This window comes from Indicator indicator, chromosome 17, assembly GCF_027791375.1.
Source record: "Indicator indicator isolate 239-I01 chromosome 17, UM_Iind_1.1, whole genome shotgun sequence".
Classification (NCBI taxonomy): Eukaryota; Metazoa; Chordata; class Aves; order Piciformes; family Indicatoridae; genus Indicator; species Indicator indicator.
Genome location: NC_072026.1, coordinates 21,296,918 through 21,320,224, shown reverse-complemented (window position 1 = coordinate 21,320,224; position 23,307 = coordinate 21,296,918). Strand labels below are relative to the sequence as shown.

General features: G+C 54.8%; 1 protein-coding gene across 1 annotated transcript in view; it reads right to left on the bottom strand.

Moving 5' to 3' along the window:
- Positions 1–14,333: 14,333 nt before the first annotated feature.
- Positions 14,334–23,307, bottom strand: part of HTR2C (5-hydroxytryptamine receptor 2C) — a 70,212-nt gene continuing 61,238 nt past the window's right edge. Inside the window, exon 3 of the mRNA XM_054388688.1 lies at positions 14,334–15,166. Within this exon, the coding sequence (XP_054244663.1) occupies positions 14,334–15,166 (833 nt within the window). The remainder of the gene's footprint in view (positions 15,167–23,307) is intronic.

The window sequence follows — 23,307 nt, the reverse complement described above, 5'->3', positions numbered from 1 at the left end:
GGAAATGAGGGCCACAGCAAGCTTTGCACCAGAGCCCAGTCCTTGCCTCCCTGCCACCCTGACCTGAGCTGCCTGCCTCCTGCACTGGATCCTCATCCAGACATGGTCAGAAAAGGGGAAGGGAGGGACTGTGGACAAGGGCTGGGAGTGCCAGGATGAGGACAATGGCTTTGAGCTGGGAGAGGGGAGACTGAGACTGGAGATGAGGAAGAAATTGTTTGGAGTGAGGGTGGGGAGAGACTGGCACAGGTTGCCCAGGGAGGCTGTGGCTGCCTCCTGCCTGGAGGTGTTCAAGTCCAGGCTGGATGAGGCCTTGAGCAAGCTGGGCTGGGGGGAGGTGTCCCTGCCCATGGCAGGGGGCTGGAACTGGATGAGCTTTGAGGTCCCTTCCAACCCAAAGCAGTCTAGGATTCTCTGATCCAATGCATACAGCTTCCTGTGTGGAATGGCTGCAGGAAATGCACACAGGAGAAACCAGAGACAGCAGAGGCAGTTTCCCATCCCTCCTCTAGGCACCTGGACATCCTTTGTGCCTTCACAGGGTCTGACTGCAGAGCTGGGGCTGCTCAGGGGAGCCTGTGAGAGCCTCTATCCTACCCAGAGGTGTCCCCCTGATTCATAAATCCCAGGAGAGCATTGTCCCTGCTTTTATCTGATGTTCTAACTCTGAACTGTTGAGCTGGAAATAGGCTTCAGTCTCTGGGGCTTGCCATAGAGCCACAGAACTGCTGAAACTGGAAGAGGTCATCAAGTCCAGGCTCACCCAGAGCTCACCATCCACCACTGCTGCTGAGCCACTGCCACTAACCACAGCCCTCAGCACCACATCCAGGCAGCTTTTAGACCCCTCCAGGGATGGAGACTCCACCATCTCCCTGGGCAGCCTGGGACAGTGCCTGAGAACCCTTGATGGGAAGAAACTGTTCCTAATATCCAACCTGAACCTCCCCTGTGCAACTAGAGCCCATTTCCTCTCATCCTGTCACTTGTTGCATGTGACAAGAGAATGATCCTCAGCTGGCTGCAGCTTCCTCTGAGGTAGCTGTAGAGGCAGGTGAGGTCTCCTCTTCTGAAGCCTAAAGGACCTCAGCTCCCAGCTCTCAAGCTGATCTTGGCTGGTAGGTGCCCAGACACCTGTGCCTGTGCTGCCAGTGCATCCAGAAGCACTCCAGCTGAGACAACAACAACCTTGCTGCCTGCTGGCTTCAGCTGAGTCCACTCTCACCACCAGAGATGATTTATCACCCTGAAGCACAAGGCAGGAAGGTGCTGGCTGGAAACACAGCACAAGGAGAAGTGTTTCAAAGCCAGAGAGTGCAAGCACAAAGGAGGCTCTCAGCCCTTCAAGCTGTCCTCTCAACTGCACCAGCTGATGGCAGCCCAACAGGGCATTACCTCAATGCTGCAGCCCTCCAGAGCACACTGAGCCTGGCTCCAAGAGCCCTCCAAGTCCACAAAAAGGCTGCTGTGGGTCAATAAAACTCAGTGGTGTGACTGCAGGCAGCCAGGCTTGGGCTAGCCAAGCTGTCTGGTTGTGGATGCTGCTGAGAACACAGCTCAAGTCTGGCTTCATGCAGAGAGGAGCTGGCCCAGGGCTGGGAACACACAGCCTGCATGATCCCCAGAATCACTGGAACAGAGCTCTGAGATCATCCAGCCCAGCCTGTGACCTGACACCACTACATCAACCACACCATGGCACTGAGTGCCACATCCAATCCTTCCTTAAACACCTCCAGGGACAGTGACTCCACCACCTCCCTGGGCAGTCCATCCCAGTGTCTGATTCCTCTTTCCATGAGGAATTGCTTCCCAACATCCAACCTGTCTCTCTCCTGGCACAGCTTCAGCCCATGCCCTTTCCTCTGCTCACAAGGTGCCTGGGAGAAGAGCCTGACCACCTGACTAGTGCTTCCCTTCAACCTCAACACGAGGAGAAACTTCTCTGGTGTGAGGGTGCTGGGGGCCTGGAGCAGGCTGCCCAGAGAGGTTGTGGAGTCTCCTCTGGACACATTCAAACCCTCCCTGGAGGTATTCCTGTGGGGACTCCCATGGGTGATGCTGCTCTGGCAGGGGGGTTGGACTGGGTGATCTCTGGAGGTCCTTTCCAACCTCCAATGTGCTGTGGTGCTGTGATGCTGTGAGCTGTAGAGTGTGACAAGGTCTCCCCCAAGTCTCCTCTCCCCCAGCTCCCTCAGCCTCTGCTCCTCAGACTTTCTCCCCAGTCCCTTCCCCAGTCTGGTCACTCTGCTCTGGACCCACTCCAGCACTGACATTGTCCTGCCCATGGGAGCTGTGCTGCTGTGGGATGGCATTGCCAGCCCTCCCCCTGAGCCCTGGCACCTGGGCTGGCTTGGCTAGGGCTGGGAAGGGCCAGAGCACACTATTAGTGTCCTTGCTTCCAGCTCTTTGTTCCTCCCATGCTCTGGGACACATCCCCAGGGGGTCAGGGGTGCTGTGGTGCAGATGGGCTGGCTTGGTGCCCCAGCTCTGCCAGGCAGGAGGCTGAGGACAGAAGGGCTGAGCTGTGCCCTCCTGCTGTGCCCCTGGAGCAGCAGCTCCTGCTGAGCACCAGAGCTGAGCCCCCAGGCAGATTTCTGGTTGCTGTAACTTTGGCTTATCAGGGAGTGCAGACCTGGAACACTCCACCTGTTAGAAACCTGCTTCCAATTCTTGGGTTATTTCTGGCCCTTTTGTCTGTCAGGCTTTGTGTTGGTTTTTTTTTGTTCTTTAGCCTAAGCAGATCCTCTTCTCACAAGCACTCCCTGGTGTCCTGCTGGAGAGCTTTCTTCATGCCTCTCTGGCTGCTAGGAAGAAGCTGAGCCTTCTGCTCTCTTCCCATTAAAGGAGCTCTCTGTGCCCCTGCTTAGGCTTCCATCCCCCCCATGCCTAGCAGCAGGGCAGCTGCTCTGCTCAGACCCCACCTGCAGCACTGCCTCCACTGCTGGGGTCCCCAGCACAAGAAGGACCTGGAGCTGCTGGAGAGGCTCCAGAGGAGGCCACAGAGATGATCAGAGGCTGGAGAAGCTCCCCTGTGGGGACAGGCTGGGAGAGTTGGGGCTGTTCAGCCTGGAGAAGAGAAGGCTCCAGGGAGACCTCAGAGCAGCCTTGCAGGACCTGAAGGGGCTCCAGGAGAGCTGGGGAGGGACTTTGGACAAGGGCTGAGAGGGACAGGATGAGGGACAATGGCTTTGAGCTGGGAGAGGGGAGATTGAGACTGGAGATGAGGAAGAAATTGTTGAGAGTGAGGGTGGGGAGAGACTGGCACAGGTTGCCCAGGGAGGCTGTGGCTCCCTCCTGCCTGGAGGTGTTCAGGGCCAGGCTGGATGAGGCCTTGAGCAAGCTGGGCTGGGGGGAGGTGTCCCTGCCCATGGCAGGGGGTTGGGGCTGGGTGAGCTTTGAGGTCCCTTCCATCCCAACCCATTCTCTGATTAAGATTTCCAGGGCCTCAGAGGTCAGTCACTCTGAACTGCAGATCCCCTCTGAAGACATTTTGAGGGGCAGGAACCCTCCAGACAGCTGAGCCCTCTGCTGGGCTTCTCCACTTACCTGCTAAGTGAGCAGGGTCCTGATCTCTGGGAGCTGTGGGCTCTGCAGGAGGGGCACTGAAGTCTTCCTCCCCAGGAAGCTGCAGAAGAGCTGGTCCTAGTCTAGCCTTGAGAGAAGGGCTCTGACTAAAATCTGCAGGCAGGGGCTGTGATGAGCACCCCCCATCTGCACCTGCCTGCTCCTTCTGCAGGCTGAGACACCAGCAGCAGCAGCAGCACAGGCAAAGGAAGAACTGCTCTGAAAGTGAGCAGAGGCAAGCAGGCAGTGGTCTCTAACAGGCAGCTTGCAGATGGCTCTTGGTGTGGCAGCAGCTGAAATAGCTCAAAATGCCACAATTAGACCCTGCCAAAAACATATGGGGGCTAATGAGGCTGTATTTTAATTAAACATCAGTTGAGTTAATTGCCAGTCTAGCAGAAGGAAGTTGTGAAGCAAGGTGAAGAATTTCTTCATTACATGTTAGGAAGAAGTTGTTCCCCATGAGGGTGGTGAGAGCCTGGCAGAGGTTGCCCAGGGAGGTGGTGGAAGCCTCATGCCTGGAGGTTTTTGCAGCCAGGCTGGATGTGGCTGTGAGCAACCTGCTGTGGTGTGAGGTGTCCCTGCCCATGGCAGGGGGGTTGGAGCTGGATGAGCCTTGAGCTCCCTTCCAGCCTTGACAATTCTGTGATTCTAAGTTCAGAACAGAGGCTTTAACACACCCCAGCCTGCTGCTGCAGGAGGCATTTTCCAAGTCCCTTAACACCTCAGTGTGGGTGGCCCACCAGGGTGATGGGGTAGCTGCTTTTGGGCCAGGAAACTGCTGGGGAAATTGTGTTTCTGGGCTAAAAGAGGCTTGGGGAAGTAGAACATAAAGCAACATCCATGAGAGGTATCAGAGAATTGTCAGGGTTGGAAGAGTCCTCAAGGCTCATCCAGTCCCAGCCCCCCTGCCATGGGCAGGGACACCTCACACCACAGCAGGTTGCTCACAGCCACATCCAGCCTGGCTGCAAAAACCTCCAGGGATGAGGCTTCCACCACCTCCCTGGGCAACCTCTGCCAGTCTCTCACCACCCTCATGGGGAACAACTTCTTCCTATTATCCAATCTCAATCTCCCCACTTCTAGTTTTGCTCCATCTCCCCCACTCCTATCACTCCCTGACACCCTCAAAAGTCCCTCCCCAGCTTTCTTGGAGCCCCCTTCAGATCCTGAAAGGCCACAAGAAGGTCTCCATGTACCAAGGGTTTCCACAGTAATAGTCCAGAGGAGGCCACAAAGATGCTCCAAGGGCTGGAGCAGCTCTGCTGTGAGGCCAGGCTGAGGGAGCTGGGGGTGTGCAGCCTGGAGAGGAGAAGGCTCCAGGGGGACCTCAGAGCTGCCTGCCAGGACCTGAAGGGATCCTGCAGGAAGGCTGCAGAGAGACTTTTGCTGAGGGTGTCTAGAGACAGGCCAAGGGGGAATGGTTTGAAGCTGAGGCAGAGCAGGGTTAGAGTGGAGCTGAGGAAGAAGTTCTGCAGTGTGAGGGTGGTGAGACTCTGGCACAGGCTGCCCAGGGAGGCTGTGGATGTTCAAGGCAAGGCTGGATCAGGTCTTGAGCAGCCAAGTCTGGTTGGAGGTGTCCCTGCCCATGGCAGGGGGTTTGGAGAAGATGATCTCTGAGGTCCCTCCCAACCTTAGCCATTCTAGGATGCTATGATCTATGATTTTTCACCCCCTGGCTGTTGTGAGCATTCTGTGGAATTCTTCTGCTTTCAGCACCACACAGCACTAAGAGTTTGTGTCATCACCTTTGTGTCATTGCTCAACATTTGCTAGGACCCACCTCAGATCTTCAAAGTTCATAGAGTCATGGAATGGTTTGGGGTGGAAGGGACCAATGAAAATCATCTACACCAACCCCCTGCCATGGGCAGGGACACCTCCCCCCAGCCCAGCTTGCTCAAGGCCTCATCCAGCCTGGCCTTCAGCACCTCCAGGCAGGAGGCAGCCACAGCCTCCCTGGGCAACCTGTGCCAGTCTCTCCCCACCCTCACTCTAAGAATTTCTTCCTCATCTCCACTCTCAATCTCTCCTCCTCAAAGTCTTAATCCATTCCCTCTCATCCTATCACTACAAGCCCTTCTCAAAATTCCCTTCCCAGCTCTCTTGCAGGTCCCTTTGGAAAGCCAGGACCTAGGAGGCCAGGCTTGGGCAGCCTTTTCTTCAGTTTCCCTGCTCAGCACAGAGTGGAGCAGATCCCCCAGGGCAGGGTGCCAGGGCATGCTCTGCTAGGTGCTAAAACAAGACCCTGCCCAGGGAGCATGGAGGGAGCAGGGGGTCTCCCCACCCTCACTCTCAACAATTTCTTCCTCATCTCCAGTCTCAATCTCCCCTCTCCCAGCTCAAAGCCATTCTCCCTCATCCTGGCACTCCCAGCCCTTGTCCAAAGTCCCTCCCCAGCTTTCATGGACCCTGCCCATGGAGCATGCAGAGGAGCTGCCTGGAGCAGGGTGCACCCCTGGGCATGTACCAACACCCCTCCTGCCAGCAGCACAATCCATGATTTAAGAAAGCTTCCAGCAATTTTTTTTCCCATTATAGAATTGTTTGGGTTGGAAAAGGCCTCCAAGATCACTGAGTCCAACCAGCAACCCAGCCCCACCATGGCCACCAAGCTATGGCCCCAAGTGTCATGGCCACAGGGTTCTGGAATGCCTCCAGGCATGGGGACTCCACCACCTCCCTGGGCAGCCTCTGCCAATCCCTGACCATGCCTGTAGCAAAGAAATGTTTCCTCATCTCCAAGCTAACCCCACTCCAGTGTGCTAGGTATCTCCTGGCATGGCTCTGCAGCTGGCCAGCAGCCCTTGCTGCTCTGGTTGGCTGTCCCTGTGCCATCCCTCACCTGCAGGTTCTCCACCTCCACCTTGCTCTGGGCCTGCAGCATCCCTGCAGAGCTGAGAGGGAATAATGCAGCATGGAGGCACTTTCCCAGCTGATGACAGCTCCAGAGCACAAGGGCTGGGGTGGGTGAGAGCAGGCAAGCAGAAGGGTTGGGACTTGAAGGAAAGGGAGGGTGAGGCAGAGCAGTCACTGCCAATGTCACAGCTAAAAGGATCAAACAAAAGCATCTTCAGGCACTTGCACCCCCACCACTGCCCTGGCACTGGAGCACTCCACAGGTCAGTGACACCTGCAGCTCCAGCTGATCTCTCCAGCACAGCTTTCCTGCTCAGCTGTTCAGCTATCCCCAGCTTTTCAAGGGGAGACTGCAGAGGGCTCTGGGGTGCCAAAGCCAGTGTTCATCTGTCCACCTCTGTGCTTCTGCCCAAGGCTGGCTGAATTCCTAAGCTTTTTTGCCTTTTTTTTTTCCCCTCCCAGCAAAAAGCTTCTGATGCATTTTCCACCCCAGTCTGAAGCAGAGTCAAAGCCAAGTGCAGCTCTTGGCTTGGTGTGGAGCTTGCCTCAGGACACTGTGACCCAGGGAGGAAATCCATCCAGGAAACCTCTGCATCTGTAGCACATGGTGGGCACTGCTTTGGGAACGTGGGGCTGGCATCATTTGGCTGCAGGAACATCAGACACCCTTCCTTAGCTTGAAGCTGAACAATAGTTCTGAAGAGCTGCTTGGGCTTTTTTTTTTTTTTGCTGTGGGTTTTTTTTTTTCCCTTTAAAATGTGTTTTTCTTTTGGGTCTCCATATCCAGGGCTCTCCTCATGGCTCCAGCACATCAGCTGACTGCAGTCAGCCTGCTGACTTGGAAGGGAAGAGCACTGGCCAGGCTCCATGCCTGGGCTGTAGCTCTTGGCAGGGCTGTCCAGAAGAAAGGCACAGAGCATAGAACCACAGAACTGTCAGGCTTGGAAGGGACCTCAAGGCTCATCCAGTTCCAACCCCCTGCCATGGGCAGGGACACCTCACACCACAGCAGGTTGCTCACAGCCACATCCAGCCTGGCTGCAAAAACCTCCAGGGATGAGGCTTCCACCACCTCCCTGGGCAACCTGTGCCAGGCTCTCACCACCCTCCTGGGGAACAACTTCTTCCTAACATCCAATCTGAATCCCCCACTTCTAGTTTTGCTCCATCCCCCCCACTCCTATCACTCCCTGACACCCTCAAAAGTCCCTCCCCAGCTTTCCTGTAGCCCCCTTCAGACCCTGGAAGGCCACAAGAAGGTCTCCTGGGAGCCTTCTCCTCTCCAGACTGCACAACCCCAACTCTCTCAGTCTGTCTCCAGAGCAGAGCAGCTCCAGCCCTCTGCTCATCCTCATGACCCTTCTCTGGCTGGCTGATGTGAGGCACTGACCCCACTGCTCACACATCAGATCAAACCAGCAGCTTCACATCAGCACAGGGGTAAAAACTACAGCTGGCTGACCAGCCATTAGAACAAGGGGAGCCATGCTGAGGGGAGATGCCTTGAGGCTCCTCAGCATTGCCTTTGAACTGTATCTCCTCCCAGAAGCCTCTGGGTAGCTGTCCTTATCTTCACTGAGCACAGACCTGAAGGAGCAGACCCATGTCCTCCAAGGGCAGCCTTTGAGGTGCTCAAAGACACTCTGGGCTTCACTTGTGTGCTGCAACATGTCACAGACATAGAGCATAGAACCACAGAATGGGTTGGGTTGGAAGGGACCTCAGAGCTCATCCAGTTCCAGCCCCCTGCCATGGGCAGGGACACCTCCCCCCAGCCCAGCTTGCTCAAGGCCTCATCCAGCCTGGCCTTGAACACCTCCAGGCAGGAGGCAGCCACAGCCTCCCTGGGCAACCTGTGCCAGTCTCTCCCCACCCTCACTCTCAACAATTTCTTCCTCATCTCCAGTCTCAATCTCCCCTCTCCCAGCTCAAAGCCATTGTCCCTCATCCTGGCACTCCCAGCCCTTGTCCAAAGTCCCTCCCCAGCTCTCCTGGAGCCCCTTCAGGTCCTGGAAGGCTGCTCTGAGGTCTCCCTGGAGCCTTGTCTTCTCCAGCCTGAACAGCCCCAACTCTCCCAGCCTGGCCCCACAGGGGAGCTTCTCCAGCCTCTGATCATCTTGGTGGCCTCCTCTGGAGCCTCTCCAGCAGCTCCAGGTCCTTCTTGTGCTGGGGGCCCCAGCAGCTGGAGGCAGTGCTGCAGGTGGGGTGTGAGCAGAGCAGAGCAGAGGGGCAGAATCCCCTCCCTGTGCTGCTGCTCTCCCTGCTCTGGATGCAGCTCAGCACACAGCTGCCTGCTGGGCTGCCAGGGACCAGTGCTGGCTCCTGGGCAGTTTGTCACCAACTGACAACCTCAAGGCCTTTTCCTCCAGACTGCTCTGGAGCCACTCCTCACCCAGCCTGCATTTGTGCTTGATGAGCCAGCTCAGATCTGGAAACCACCTTGGTAAGCCACAACGTTTTGTGGCTGAGCAAACCTGGCCAGCCTTGCTTCTGGCCTCTGGTGCTGTGAGCCCTTACAATTCAGGAAGGTCCAGGGCTGGCCCCATGAATGAACTCCCAGCAGAGGCAAGCAGAAGGGTCTGGCTGCTGGGGTGGAGCCTCTCTGTGCACGCTGAGCCTCGCTGGCAGCCTGCACATCTGCCATCTGGGCTGGGAAAGAAAGCACTCCACACTTCCACCTCCAGCACCATTCCCAAGGAACTGCTTTCAGTTCTTCAGTCCCAACTCGAGCCAAACCACCACCAGACACTGTTCAGAAGACAACACCATACCTGAGCTGAGCTTTGAGGACTCACAAAGAGCTTCCAGCAGGGGCTCCCAGCAGGGCAGTCTCGGGGGGGCTTCTCGAGTCACTGCCATGGTTAATGCCTGCAGCTCAGGAGGAGCAAAGCTGCTGTGGGGACAACCTGACTTGGGTTAAACTGCAGAGAACAAAATGGGTTCTTCAAGCTGAGGCTATTTAAAAATGTGATTTTTTTTTTTGTTTGGTTAGTTTTGTAACACTTCTTCTTAGAGGCACCAAGGAGAAGAGGGGGAATAACTTCATCCCCACCTTCGTATTTAGCAGGTTTTGGGGCTTGGAAGAGTTGGGATATAGGAAGTGTGAGGGGAGAAATGAAAGCTGTCCTCATCCTCATTTTTTATTTTGTTTTTGGGTAATTTTTGGGTTGGGTTTTTGTTTGGTTTTTTTTTGGTCAGGACATATTTTTTTCCTTCAGACAGCTTGTAAGTGGGGACAGATCAAAGCAAAAGAGGGCATGTTCAGTCGTTTATTTTCTCACAGACCATGGCAGAGAAATGAAGAGTGATTAAACCAACAAACTTCCTTTAATAAATTAATAGCAGCATCACAAAAACCCTGATGTGGAATGACCCAGAGGAAGTTGGGTGAGTGACAGTTATTCAACCATTCCAGAAACCTTCTCACTGGCTGGCCAGGAGAGAAGGCAGGAGCCAGAAGGCAGTGCCCTTTGTCTGTCTGTCTGTCCAGACAAGTGATGTAGGTCAGGATGGGTCCAGCTGAGCATCCAGAGTCCAGATAGCGACAGGCCTGGCCTGGAATTTGTTAAAAACATTTTATAAAAGCTCTGTAAGTTCTCTGTTCAGCTCCCATTCTTTACACCCAGACAGAGCAGGTTCCCTTTTTGCCCACCCAGCAGAACCAGCAAGGGGAGGACCTGAGGGCTCCTAGGCAGAGGCAATGCCTGCCTGTGGCCTTCTGCTGAGCTGGAGAACACTGTGGGCAATGAAGCTGTCCACACCTGACCCTATTCCCACCTGTCACTGCCAGAAGTCACTGCAGTTCAGCTTATTGCTAAATGCTTTCCAAGCCTGGGGTTGGCTTTTCACTATATAAATCTCTCTCCATATGTATTTATATGTACAGCCTCACACATACACACACACACAGCTCTGGCAGAGGAGAGCCTGGAACACAGGAGCTGGAGCCAGGGCAGAGCAGGGCAAGGAAGCTGGGAAGGGCCTGGAGAATGAATCTGATGAAGAGCAAGTGAAGGAGCTGGGGATGGTTAGTTTGGAGAAGAGGAGGCTGAGGGAGACCTCATGGCTGTCTACAGCTCCCTGAAAGGAGGTTGTGGAGAGGTTGGTGCTGGTCTCTTCTCACAGGGAATTAGTGACACACAAGAGGGAATGGCCTCAAGCTGTGACTGGGGAGGTTCACTCTGGACAGTAGGAAACATTTGTTCCCAGCAAGAGTGGTCAGGGATTGGAATGTGCTGCCCAGGGAGGTGGTGGAGTCCCCAAGCCTGGCTGTGTTTCAAGGTGGTTTGGACGTGGTGCTTAGGGATATGGTTTAGGGGTGAGCCTTGTAGAGCAGGGTTCTGGGTTGGACTTGGTGGTCCTGAGGCTCTCTTCCAACCTGAATGCTTCTGTGATTCTGTGGTTTCTGTGAACCAAGGCAAATCAAGGATTCCAAAGCAATGTGGATCCTGTCTGAGATTTCTGCACTTTTTGAGACAATCAAATCTGACTCAGTGCAAAGGGCAATTGCTGAAGGCACAAGTTTGTGTCTCTGGCCAGTCCTTTTCCTGCTGGTTCCCAGCCCTCTTTGGAGAGGCAGGAGGGTTCCCAAGTGTTCCAGCCTGTGGTAGTGTCAGCAGAGGTGCACGGGGTGCATCTCTGCTGCCTTCTGCAAGGAGGAAGGTAGGCTCCACACAGAGATAGCCCTCCTGCCTGCATGGAAGTACTCCCAGGAAGGGATGAGGAAGAAGAAAGGACTATCAGCTTCAATCAGAGAATTGTCAGGATTGGAAAGGACCTCAAGGACCATCCAGTTCCAACCCCCCTGCCATGGGCAGGGACACCTCACACCGCAGCAGTTTGCTCACAGCCACATCCAGCCTGGCTGCAAAAACCTCCAGGCATGAGGCTTCCACCACCTCCCTGGGCAACCTCTGCCAGTCTCTCACCACCCTCATGGGGAACAACTTCTTCCTCACATCCAATCTCAATCTCCCCACTTCTAGTTTTGCTCCATCCCCCCAAGTCCTATCGCTCCCTGACACCCTCAAAAGTCCCTCCCCAGCTTTCTTGTAGCAACCTTCAGAAACTGGAAGGCTACAAGAAGGTCTCCTGGGAGCCTTCTCCTCTCCAGACTGCACAACCCCAACTCTCTCAGTCTGTCTCCAGAGCAGAGCAGCTCCAGCCCTCTGCTCATCCTCATGGCCCAATGCATCATGCTGGCAGCCACCCAGCAGCAGATGCAACCCAAGTGCTGCATTCTGACAGCAGCCTCAGCCAGGCTGTTGCTCACAGTGCAGCACACTAAAACACTCAGCAGGATTCCCAATTTCTTCTACAGGTCTGGTGGGATGAACACAACCAGTTTAGGGCACGAGCAGTTCATGCTAGGAAAGTGCAGTTTCTCCATGCCCAGCCAAAGCTTTGCTGTCCTGAAGGCTTTCACAGCCAGAGATGCTAAATGCATCCATGTTAGATGAGCACTGCAGCCTCTGGGTTAGCCAATGAAGATGTCAAGCACTTGTAGGTAATACCTGGCCCTAGACAATGCTCCACACAAGGAGAACTGCATGGAAGGTATCACCCTCGAGGCACTGTGCCAGAAAGACATAGTGCCTTGGAGGCAGGGCGGAAAATCAGTTCAGATTATCCATGGTGTGAATTAAAAGCAGATTACTTAAACTGCACTAAATGCCACTGTGGGTGCTCTGGCAGTAATAAGATGTCCTATCATTTACCTGCTGACTCAAATGGGCTAAATCAAATTTACAACTTAATTCAGATTAATCTTCCATGTAGATCAGCTCCAGGTCAGCTTCCCTCCTGGCCCTGGCCATTGTTTGCTTTTGAACTACATCACCAGCAAATTGTTCTGGTCACATACTCTGCCCTGCTCTGCCCACCTCATCCTGAGGCAGAAGGAAGGAGCAGGGACCTTTGTTTATGCCTCTCTCCTGTGTGCTTCAGCTCACAGCCTTGACCAGCACCACCTACACAGCAGCCCTTGCTCTGCACCCACAGCAGTGGTTTATCATTGCACTGCAAGTCCCAAGAGGCTGAAAGCTAACAGCAAATGCTAAAGAAGCTAAGGAATAAACAGATGTGAGGACCGAGCCCTTGCCAAGCCAGAGTGCTCTTCTCCAGGTCAGCCAAAGACCCTGACCATCCAAGCAACCTGGTGAAGGCAGTGCCATCCACACTGAGCACAGCTTGTTCCTTCCCAGAGCTGATGCTTAACTGTGAGATCCAGGGGGGACTTCCTATGAATCTGAGGCCCTTCCATTTATAAGGTGGTTGAAGCAGATGGCTGGGGCCTCTCATGCTGCTTCTCCAAGGCTGCAAGTGATCCCAGCCAGGAGCACAAAACCACACCACAACTGGATTCCCCATCTTCCTGAGGGGAGCTGGAGACTCCTGGGGAATGGAAAGCAAACAACAGGATTGGAGAGGGAGTCAAAATCTAGCTGAGGTCTCTTGGAATGAAAACAAGAGGACTGGAGAGGGAATCGTGACCTAGATGAGGGCCCTTGGAATAAAACCAAGAGGATTGGAAAGGAAGTCAAACTCTAGCTGAGATCCTTTGGGATAAAAACAAGAGGATTGGAGAAGGAATCAAGATCTAGCTGAGATCCCTTGGGATAAAAACAAGAGGATTGGAGAGGGAATCAAGATCTAGCTGAGATCCCTTGGAAATAACACAAGAGGACTAGAGAGGGAATCATGGTCTAGATGAGGTCCCTTGGAAAGCAAACAAGAGAATTGGAGAGGGAATCAAGGTCTAGATGAGATCCTTTGTAAAGCAAACAAGAGGACTGGAGAGAAGTCAAACTCTAGCTGAGATCCCTTGGGATGAAACAAGAGGACTGGAGAATGAGTCAAGATGTAGCAGAGGTCCCTTGGAAGCAAACAAGTGGATTGGAGAGGGAATCAAGATCTAGATGAGATCCTTTGGAAAGTAAACAAGAGGACTGGAGAGGGAATCAAGGTCTAGATGAGATCCTTTGGAAAGCAAAGAAGTGGACTGGAGAGGGAATCAAGGTCTAGATGAGATCCTTTGGAAAGTAAACAAGTGGATTGGAGAGGGAATCAAGATCTAGCTGAGGGCCCCTGGAAAGCAAACAAGAGGATTGGAGAGGGAGTGAAACTCACTCAGAGATCCCTTGCAGTGCAAGGTTACCCCAGCATGCCACCAAGCCACCACCCGTCACAGGCCATGTCTGGCTAGGTGCCTGCAGAGCCTCAGGGCTGCTGCTGTCTTTCTGCCAGCTCCCTGTGCAGCCCTGCCACAGTGCAGAACAAGGTGAGGATTTAAAGTATATATTTACTGTCAACTTGAAAAAAGAAAGTTCTACTGATTGAGAAGGCTTAGGAGCAGGTATTTTCTAGCTAACTATTGGCGTGCCATTCTGGACTCCAGCAAGTGCCACCTGAGATAAATATTCAGCATTATTAGTATTTTTTTTACTTTTTTTCTTTCTTTTTTTTTTTTTTTTGCTCATGCACTGGAAGAAGAATTCAAACATTTTTTGTTTGCTTTTTTTTTTTTTTCCTTGTCCATGACATTATGCAAAGCAACTGAGAGCTCTGATCTAGTATTAACAGTAAATATAGAACCTTAAACTTCACTGCAGTATATTCATAGAGAGGATTCTCAGTACTGAACTGGAAGGACAACTCCTTTTGGTTCTGTTTTGGTTTTGGTTTTTTTTTTTTCCCCTTTTCTTACAAAAAACAAACAAACAAACAACAAAAGAAAAAGAAAGAAGAAAGCAAGGAGGAGGCTTTGTTCAGAATGCAGTATTTACATCGTCCTGGGACCAACACTGACATTTTTTACACCATGGTATCTTGTCTGCAGGTACACCTTAGCCAAACCACCAAACCACCAAAGCAAACCCCAAGGCTGGGGGAGGGGGCAGCCAGTTTCACACGCAGCTCACCCTTTCACTTACAACATTACAGCTGTTTATGGAGAGCTCTGAAGTCCCCGGCTGCATCTCCAGGCCCTCCTCGGCCTCCTCCAGCTCCACGCTGTTGAACTCGTTGCCGTTCCGGTAGCTGGTTAGGGTCAGGTCTTTGCCGCAGAGGGCTGTGGAGGCCACGTTCAGGCACTGGTTGTGCCTGGGGGCGGCTCTGTGGGCGCCCCGGTAGCGGCAGCGGATGTAGCTGGAGAAAGCCCTGCGGTAGGTCTTGTTGAAGAGGGTGTACACCAGGGGGTTCACCCCCGAGCACACATACCCCACCCACACAAACACGTCCAGTAGCTCCCCCAGCAGGTCCCGGTCACAGGCCTCCTTGCAGAGCACGGACATGACGTTGGTGATGAAGAAGGGGCACCACATGACGAGGAAGAGGAAGAAGACGATGCCCAGGACCTTGGAGGCCCTGCGCTCGTTGTTGATGGACTGCATGGTGCCCTTGCGGAAGAGCACGGCCTCCCTGCTCGCCGGCGAGTTCAGATGGGAGGCTCCCTCGTGGTTGTGGAGCATGGAGACGTTCTCGGGGTTGTTCTCCTTCTTGAGGCAGTTGACGCTGCTCCTCCTCTGCTTGGACACCTCCCCGCACAGGAACACCGTCGCCTGCCTCTGCAGCACCTGCACCGTCAGGCAGTAGGTGATCACCATGATGATGAGGGGGATGAAGAAGGCCATGAAGGAGCCGATGAGGACGAAGTTCTCGTCGTTTAGGACGCAGGTCCCGTTGACAAACACCCTGGAGTCATCCTGCAAACCAATAACTGGAATGGGCATAGATATTCCTAGAAGAAGGAGACCAGAAAAGAAAGCGTTACCTGAATGGATGGGGGCTCCAAAGGGGGCGCAGAGCGGCTGCAGGTCCTGCATGCATTCGGCCCACTGACCAAAGCTGTCAGAGAGAGAAGTTACTGCTCCCAGCTGGAAGGGATCAGCCTCATCCAACAGCGCTCCTGAGAGAGCAGCTCCGGGACATAACTCCTAAGAGAACAGCTCCAGGACATGAACAGCTCCTGAAAGAGCAGCTCCAGGACATGAAAATCCTGAGAGAGAAGCTCCAGGACATGATCAGCTCCTGAGAGAGCAGCTCCAGGACATGAAAATCCTAAGAAAGCAGCTGCAGGCCATGACCAACTCCTGAGAGAGCAGCTCCAGGGTGGTAACAACTCCTGAGAGAGCAGCACCAGGCCATAAACAACTCCTGAGAGAGCAGCTCCAGGACATGAGCAGTCCCTGCAGGAGCAGCTGCAGCTCGGCCAGCACAGCAAAGGCAGAACAGCTCCCCTAGCATGGCCTTTGTCCAGCAGGATCTGCAGGTTGTGGGTGGGTGTAGCAAAGGCAGGCATCACCCTGCTCTGCCAGCTGGCCACTCTGTGCCTGCCAGCTTGGAAGGGTTTGGAAATCACTGACTGGGGGCAGACAGCAGCAAAGAGGGAAACTACCACAATGTGGTGAAGGCACCACCATATGCCCAGAACTATGCCCCAAACACCACAAAACTTGTCCCAAGATGTTTTACCACATTCCCCCTTCCACCCTCCTTTATGGAGTGGGTACTCAGCCCAGAGCTGAGGGGAACAAAGACCAGGGTGCCAGCCAGATGGCAAAAACAACCCAACCTGCCTTCTGGGGGCTGAACAGCAACATGTACCCACTGCTCCTGCCAAGGAAGGGCATCGTTCTAGCCTCATGCTTGCTATAGGCTGAAGCTGTCTGCAGACAAGATTGCCTATTGGCCAAAATCAGCCTCCAGAAACTTTAAGTATTACTCCAAGTTGTGAACAAGTCTCTCTCTTTGCTCCCTCTTTGCCTGAGCTTTGTAAGCTCATCGCTGTTTGTGCTTAAGCCTTTGCTATTGCTTGTATCAAGCTCCGCTTGCAGTCGTTCTAGTGGCCTCTGCATTCCAGACAGAAGCCAGCAACCGGGGGAGGGCCACCGAGCCTCAGTTTACCCAGAAATCTGCAAAGGAGACCGTTGCTGGAAGCCACAAACGGCCGGCGTCGTGTCTGCCAGTCCCACCGGCGCGGAAAGAACCGCCGCGTCTGAAAGAGGACTGCGCCCCGAGGGTGAGACCGCCCGGGTGGCGGGGAACGGACTAGCCCGAATCTCGGCGGTCCAGGCATCTGCCAGAGCTACGAGCAGCAGACTGACGAGCCACAACGCTGTGTGCCCGCTTGTGAAAGCAGGAGCAGCGCCCGGCCGCATCCTGCCCGATCCCGCGTTTGCGGGGCAGAAAGGGAGCTGCTAGCTTCGCCACGCCGCAGTCCTGCAAACCCCAGGGCAGCTGAAAGTCGGACTACGTGCGAAAGACAGAGTCCCGCCAGCTCACTTCCAGCCAAGGCAAGCCGCCGCCACTCCGTATGGCCGCGCCCCCCACTCCGGAGCCGCTCCGCCAGCGCCGGCACAGTGAGGGCTGACTCCGAAGGGCCCGGCCCCGCCCCACAGGATCGCTCCGCCAGCCCGAACCCACCCAGGGAGCCAGTGCTGGCCCTGCTAGCCCCGAGCCCGCTGCAGCGACCAGTCCCCGGCAGCCGCTCTGTGCCACCCCCTCCACTCTCAAGCAGCAGCTCCAGGAGCGACCGCCGCCCCGAGGGACCGCCCGAACCCTTCCAGGAGGGAGCCTGCCGACCGACAGAAGTCTACGTCTCGCCCCCCACTGCTGCAGGAGGAGAAGGCTGCCCCCACGCCACCGTCCGGAGGGAAGCCCCCCCGCGGGCCCGCCGGCAGCTTCGACCACAGCCTCAGCCCTGGGAGCCCCTCCCTGGAATGGACCAGCCCAGGAGCCAGCCCCGAAGCACCCCGGGCAGGCAGCAACCAGCTACGAAAGACACAGAGCATCTCTTGAAGTGTTCTCCACCAGCTAACGTTCAGTTTAAAGCCCCCGCCTGGCCGCACCACGTTTCTGGTGTAAGCCTCTGGCATTGTAACCCTCCCTGTCTATAGTAAAGCCGCAAGCGCCTTGTCGAGTCGCCATCTGGTGGACGTGCGGCGGAATTGCAACTTCGTTCTTTAATCGGAATTAATCCGCTGACTGTTCTAATTGGGTTCAAATTGTACAGACTAGAGCAGTTGTGGGATAGATCTCACAATCATGCGCTAGAATCTGTATAGCAAATAGTGAGCATTCCCTTAGTAATAATTTTTAATATTAGTTCAAAAATTAATTTTCATATTTCGAATATCATAAATCATAAATTAATAACCTCTCCAACACACACAGTGTAAAAGAATTACAGTGAAGGAGATTGAGAAGCAAGTTTCTGAAAGGCGTTAAAACAATCCTGATCCAGCCGTGGTCACTTTGGCCTGGCATCATGGACACAGGGAGGGATCACAGAATGGTTTGGATTAGGAAGGGACCTTAAAGCTCATCCAGTTCCAACGCCCTGCCATGGGCAGGGACACCTCCCCCCAGCCCAGCTTGCTCAAGGCCTCATCCAGCCTGGACTTGAACACCTCCAGGCAGGAGGCAGCCACAGCCTCCCTGGGCAACCTGTGCCAGTCTCTCCCCACCCTCACTCTCAACAATTTCTTCCTCATCTCCACTTTCAATCTCCCCTCTCCCAGCTCAAAGCCATTGTCCCTCATCCTGTCCCTCCCAGCCCTCGTCCAAAGTCCCTCCCCAGCTCTCCTGGAGTCCTTCGGGTACTGGCAGGCTGCTCTGAGGTCTCCCTGGAGCCTTCTCTTCTCCAGGCTGAAGAGCCCCAACTCTCTCAGCCTGTCCCTACAGGGGATGCAGCTCATCACACAGCTGCCTGCTGGGCTGCCAGGGACCATGGCTGGCTCCTGGGGAGTTTCTCACCAACTGACACCCCCAAGGCCTTCTCCTCAGGGCTGCTCATGAGCCACTCCTCGCTCAGCCTGGACTTGTGTTTGATATTGACCCAACCCAGGTGCATGACCTTGCACTTGGTTGGCTTGGGCTCACCTCTGCAGCCTGTCCACGTCCCTCTGGATGCCATCCCTTCCCTCCAGTGTGTCAGCTGGGCCACAGGGCTTGGTGTCACCCACAGACTTGCTGAGAGTGCCTCAGTCCCACTGCTCATGTCATCAACCAAGATGCTGAACAGCACTGGCCCCAGTACTGGCCCCCCAGAGCTGTCACATGTCTGCATTTGGACACTGAGGTATGGACCACAAGTCTCTGATTGCAGCCATTCAGCCAATGCCTTATCCAACAACTGGCTCCTGCCTTCCTGGCTCCTTATCAGCTATCGCAGCGCAAGCAGGGAGTGGTCTCTGCAAGCTCTGCTGCCCGGGAATGTCAGCCACCAGCAGTGTGAAACTGAGAAGGAGCCCAGAGACAGCCTTGCTCCAGTTCTTGGAGGAGCCAATGGCACAGCCAGATGGAAAGGCTGCAGCGTGCAGCCACCTGGTTCCTACCCCCCTGACTTGAATCCAGGGCTGAAAACCTGAACAGCAGGCAACAGGAGAGCAGAAAGAGATGCAGCTAAAATGGTAATCAGATTGAGATGAGAGTCTGCAATCAGAAGCCCAGCTCCAAGCCCTCCAGCTGAAAGGGAGGAAGAGTTAATTGACTCAATTATAATAACAACAACTGGAGCACAGCTTCCAGCTCCTCCTCAGCTCCAGGCAGGCTAACCAGCTCGGGAAGCACAGCACCTGCCAAGGCTCTTCTGCCCTGGAGGTTCAGCACTTTTTATAGTCATGGCCTTCATGGCACAGAAGAGATTAAGAACATTTTTGGATGCTTCTTCCTCTCCAGCATCACCCAGCACAGCTGCTTACTCCTGGATGTCAGGAAGCCTTTCTGAACCTTTCAGGAACCTTTCTGAAGCAGAGAGGAGTCCTGCAGGGAGGGTCTCTGCAGGTGGCCCTGTGTCCTTGCCCTTTGGCACATGGGCAGACCAGGCAGCACGTCCAGCCTGAGGCACAACTCTCCAGGACTGCACATATTTGCCCCCCCACACAGCCAGATACCTTTTGTATCTGTTTGTAAATAGAATTTCCATTTAAGCTTCCAATCCGGAGTGGAGCATTTTTATCTGACTCCTTGGGAAGGGGTAAAAGATCTTTTCTGTCCTTGTGCCCTGAGCAGCTCATGGCTCCAAACTGGGACAGTGTCCTTGTGGCAACCTGCTCTGACCCTCAATCAAAGCCCTCCTGCCCTGCTCTTCCAGCATGGGCACTGCTGGCCAAAACAGCTATGAAAGCAGACATCACCAGGAGCTCGCCCAGCCCTGTCTTGTGTAATGGGGCAGCTGCCAGAATCCTACCTTAGACAATCCCCCAGCAAGAGCTGCATCCACACTTCATGCTGAACTCAGCCCTTGGGAGGCCTCTCTGGTGTGAAATCTTGCTCTCATTTAGAGCTGCACAGCACTCAGTGGCACTCACTTCCACAACCTCCCTCTCTCTGTCAGGTGAACAAAGTATTTCTTGCTCAGTTTCAATTAGTTGCCTGAGAATTCCCTTTGTCTCCTCTCAGTGGCTCTGCCCTGAGGAGCAGTCAATCAGCACACCCTGCTCACCTTCTCCACCTCCTCACTGATTGCCCAGACCTTCATCATCCCTGCTCTCTAGCATCTCCTCAGGAACTGCAGACTGCTTAGTCCCTCTCCCCTCACCAGGCTCATTTCATGCCTTTGATTGCAGCTTTCTCCAGTTCTTTGCAAACTCCTCTCTGTCCTCTTACAGAGAGGGCAAGCCCTGCACACCCCAGCACTCAGAGAGCAGGAGAATGCCTTTTGTTCTCCCTTTCCTTCCCTCTGGCCACCACCAGCACTCACTCTGCAGCCAGGGCCATGCCCTTCCTTGGCTCCTTCACCCAAGGAATAACCACTGCTGAGGCACCAGATGCTTTTTTGGGGGTTCCTGTGGACAGCAGAGGTCCTGGAACTCATCCTGTGTGACTCTGTGTTTCCAACCAGAAAAAGGAACATGCTGAAGAGATTAACCAGAGCATGTTTGCCATTGCACCACTTGCCATTGCAGGTTTGCTGATGATACAAACTGGGTGGAGTGGCTGACACAGGAGGGTTGGACTGCCATTCAGTGAGACCTGGACAGGCTGAGAGATGGACAGGGAGAAACTGAATGAAGTTCAACAACCTCATGGAGCAGGAGAGGTTGGGGACTGAGCTGTTGGAGAGCAGTGAAGGGGAAAAGGTCCTGGGGGTCCTGGTGGGTGGGAGGTTGACCATGAGCCAGCAATGTGCTCTGGTGGCCAAGAAGGCCAAGGGCAGCCTGGGGTGGATCAGAAGGGCTGTGGTGAGTAGGTCACAGAGCTTCTCCTGCCCCTCTGCTCTGGAATAGTGTGTCCAGTTCTGGGCCCCTCAGCTCCAGAAGGACCTCAGGAACTGCTTGAGAGAGTCCAGCACAGAGCCACAAAGATGCTGCAGGCAGTGGAACATCTTCCTTAGGAGGAGAGCCTGAGGGAGCTGAGGGCTCTGGAGCTTGGAGAGGAGGAGCCTGAGGGTGACCTCATTGCTGGTGCTAAAGATGTGCAGGGGGAGTGCCCAGAGGCTGGAGCCAGGCTCTGCTGGGGGATGCCCAATGGCAGCACCAGGGGCAGTGGTGGAAGCTGAGCCATAGGAAGTGCCATGGGAACAGGAGGAAAGATTTTGTCACTGTGAGGGTGGCAGAGCCCTGGAGCAGGCTGCCTAGGGAAGTTGTAGAGTCTCCCTCTCTGGAGATATTCCAACCCCACCAGGATGTGTTCCTGTGTGAGCTGCCCTGGGTGCCCCTGCTCTGGCAGGGGGTTGGACTGGAGGATCTCTGGTGGTCCCTTCCAGCCCCTAACACTCACTCTGTGACTCTCTGATTCTCCAGAATTCTGGAGAATACATCTGCAATTTGTCATTACCATCAAATTGCCATTTGGCAGTGACCTAGTGAAGGAATTTCTTCTGGAAAGTGATGATTACAAATGTGGGCTGTGAGGGCAGCATGTGTGTGCTCAGGGCAAGGGACAGTTCCAGGGTTCAGTTCCTCTTTGTGGCTCCAGCAGTTCCATGTCCCTCTTGTGCATCCAGTTGTGGTGCCTCCAGCACAAGAAGGGCTTGGAGATGTTGGAGAGAGCCCAGAGGAGGCCACCAAGGTGATCATAGGGCTGGAGAAGCTCCCCCATGGGGCCAGGCTGGGAGAGTTGGGGCTGTTCAGCCTGGAGAAGGCTCCAGGGAGACCTCAGAGCAGCCTTCCAGGACCTGAAGGGGCTCCAGGAGAGCTGGGGAGGACTTGTGACAAGGGCTGGGAGTGCCAGGATGCGGGACAATGGATTTGAGCTGGGAGAGGGGAGACTGAGACTGGAGATGAGGAAGAAATTGTTTGGAGTGAGGGTGGGGAGAGACTGGCACAGGTTGCCCAGGGAGGCTGTGGCTGCCTCCTGCCTGGAGGTGTTCCAGGCCAGGCTGGATGAGGCCTTGAGCAAGCTGGGCTGGGGGGAGGTGTCCCTGCCCATGGCAGGGGGTTGGGACTGGATGAGCTTTGAGGTCCCTTCCAACCCAACCCATTCTGTGAATCTATGACTCTATGATTTGTTCTCATTCCCCCCTTCAGGCTGATGTTTATCCACCACCCTTGGCAAGGCAGCTGCCTCCTTGCTGAAGGAAAGAGCAGGAGGAAACATTTTGCCACTGTGAGGGTGATAGAGCCCTGAAGCAGGATTCCCAGGGGGGTTGTGGAGTCTCCTTTGCTGGAGATATTCAAAACCCACCTGGATGTGACCTGCCCTGGGTGCCCCTGCTCTGGCAGGGAGGTTGGACTGGATGAGCTTTGGAGGTTCCTTCCAACCCCTAATGTTCTGTGATTCTCCTGTTTGATGGACAACTGCTTTTGCCCTACTAAGAAGAGACAACCAGCCAGCACCAGCCAGCAAGCCCTGAGCCAGCTCCCCCTAGGCTCAGCACTGTGCACTCTCCTGCCAGACAGCAGCTTGAGCAGGTGGTGAATGGTGCCACTGCCAGCTGGCAGCCAGGCACTAGTGGTGTCCCCCAGGGATCAGTGCTGGGCCCAAGCCTCTTCAATATCTTTATTGGTGATCTGGATGAGGGGATTGTATCCATCATCAGTAGATTTGCAGATGCCACCAAGTTAGGAGCAGGAGTGGATCTGTTGGAGGGTAGGAGAGCTCTGTAGAGGGCCCTTGCCAGGCTGGACAGAAGGGCAGAGTCCAAGGGCATGAGATTGAACAAGTCCAAGTGCCAGGTTCTACACATTGGCCACAACAACCCCAGGCAGTGCTACAGGCTGGGGACAGAGTGGCTGGAGAGCAGCCAGGCAGAGAGGGACCTGGGGGTGCTGGGTGACAGCAGCTGAACAGGAGCCAGCAGTGTGCCCAGGTGGCCAAGAAGGCCAATGGCATCCTGGCCTGGATCAGGAATAGCGTGGCCAGCAGGACAAGGGAGGTTATTCTTCCCCTGTGCTCAGCACTGCTCAGGCCACACCTTGAGTGCTGTGCCCAGTTCTGGGCTCCTCAGTTCAGGAGAGATGTTGAGATGCTGGAAGGTGTCCAGAGAAGGGCAAGAAGGCTGGGGAGGGGTCTGGAGCACAAGGCTGGGGAGGGGTCTGGAGCACAAGGCTGGGGAGGGGTCTGGGGCACAAGGCTGGGGAGGGGTCTGGGGCACAAGGCTGGGGAGGGGTCTGGAGCACAAGGCTGGGGAGGGGTCTGGAGCACAGCCCTGTGAGGAGAGGCTGAGGGAGCTGGGGGTGTTCAGCCTGGAGAAGAGGAGGCTCAGGGCAGACCTCATTGCTTTCTACAACTCCCTGCAGGGAGGCTGTAGCCAGGTGGGGGTTGGGCTCTGCTCCCAGGCACCAGTGGCAGAAGGAGAGGACACAGTTTGAAGCTGTGCAGGGGGAGGTTTAGGCTTGAGTTTAGGAAGAAGTCCTTCACAGACAGAGAGGTTTCCCCTTGGAATGTGCTGCCCAGGGAGGGGCTGGGGTCCCTGGAGGTGTTTAAGCAGAGCCT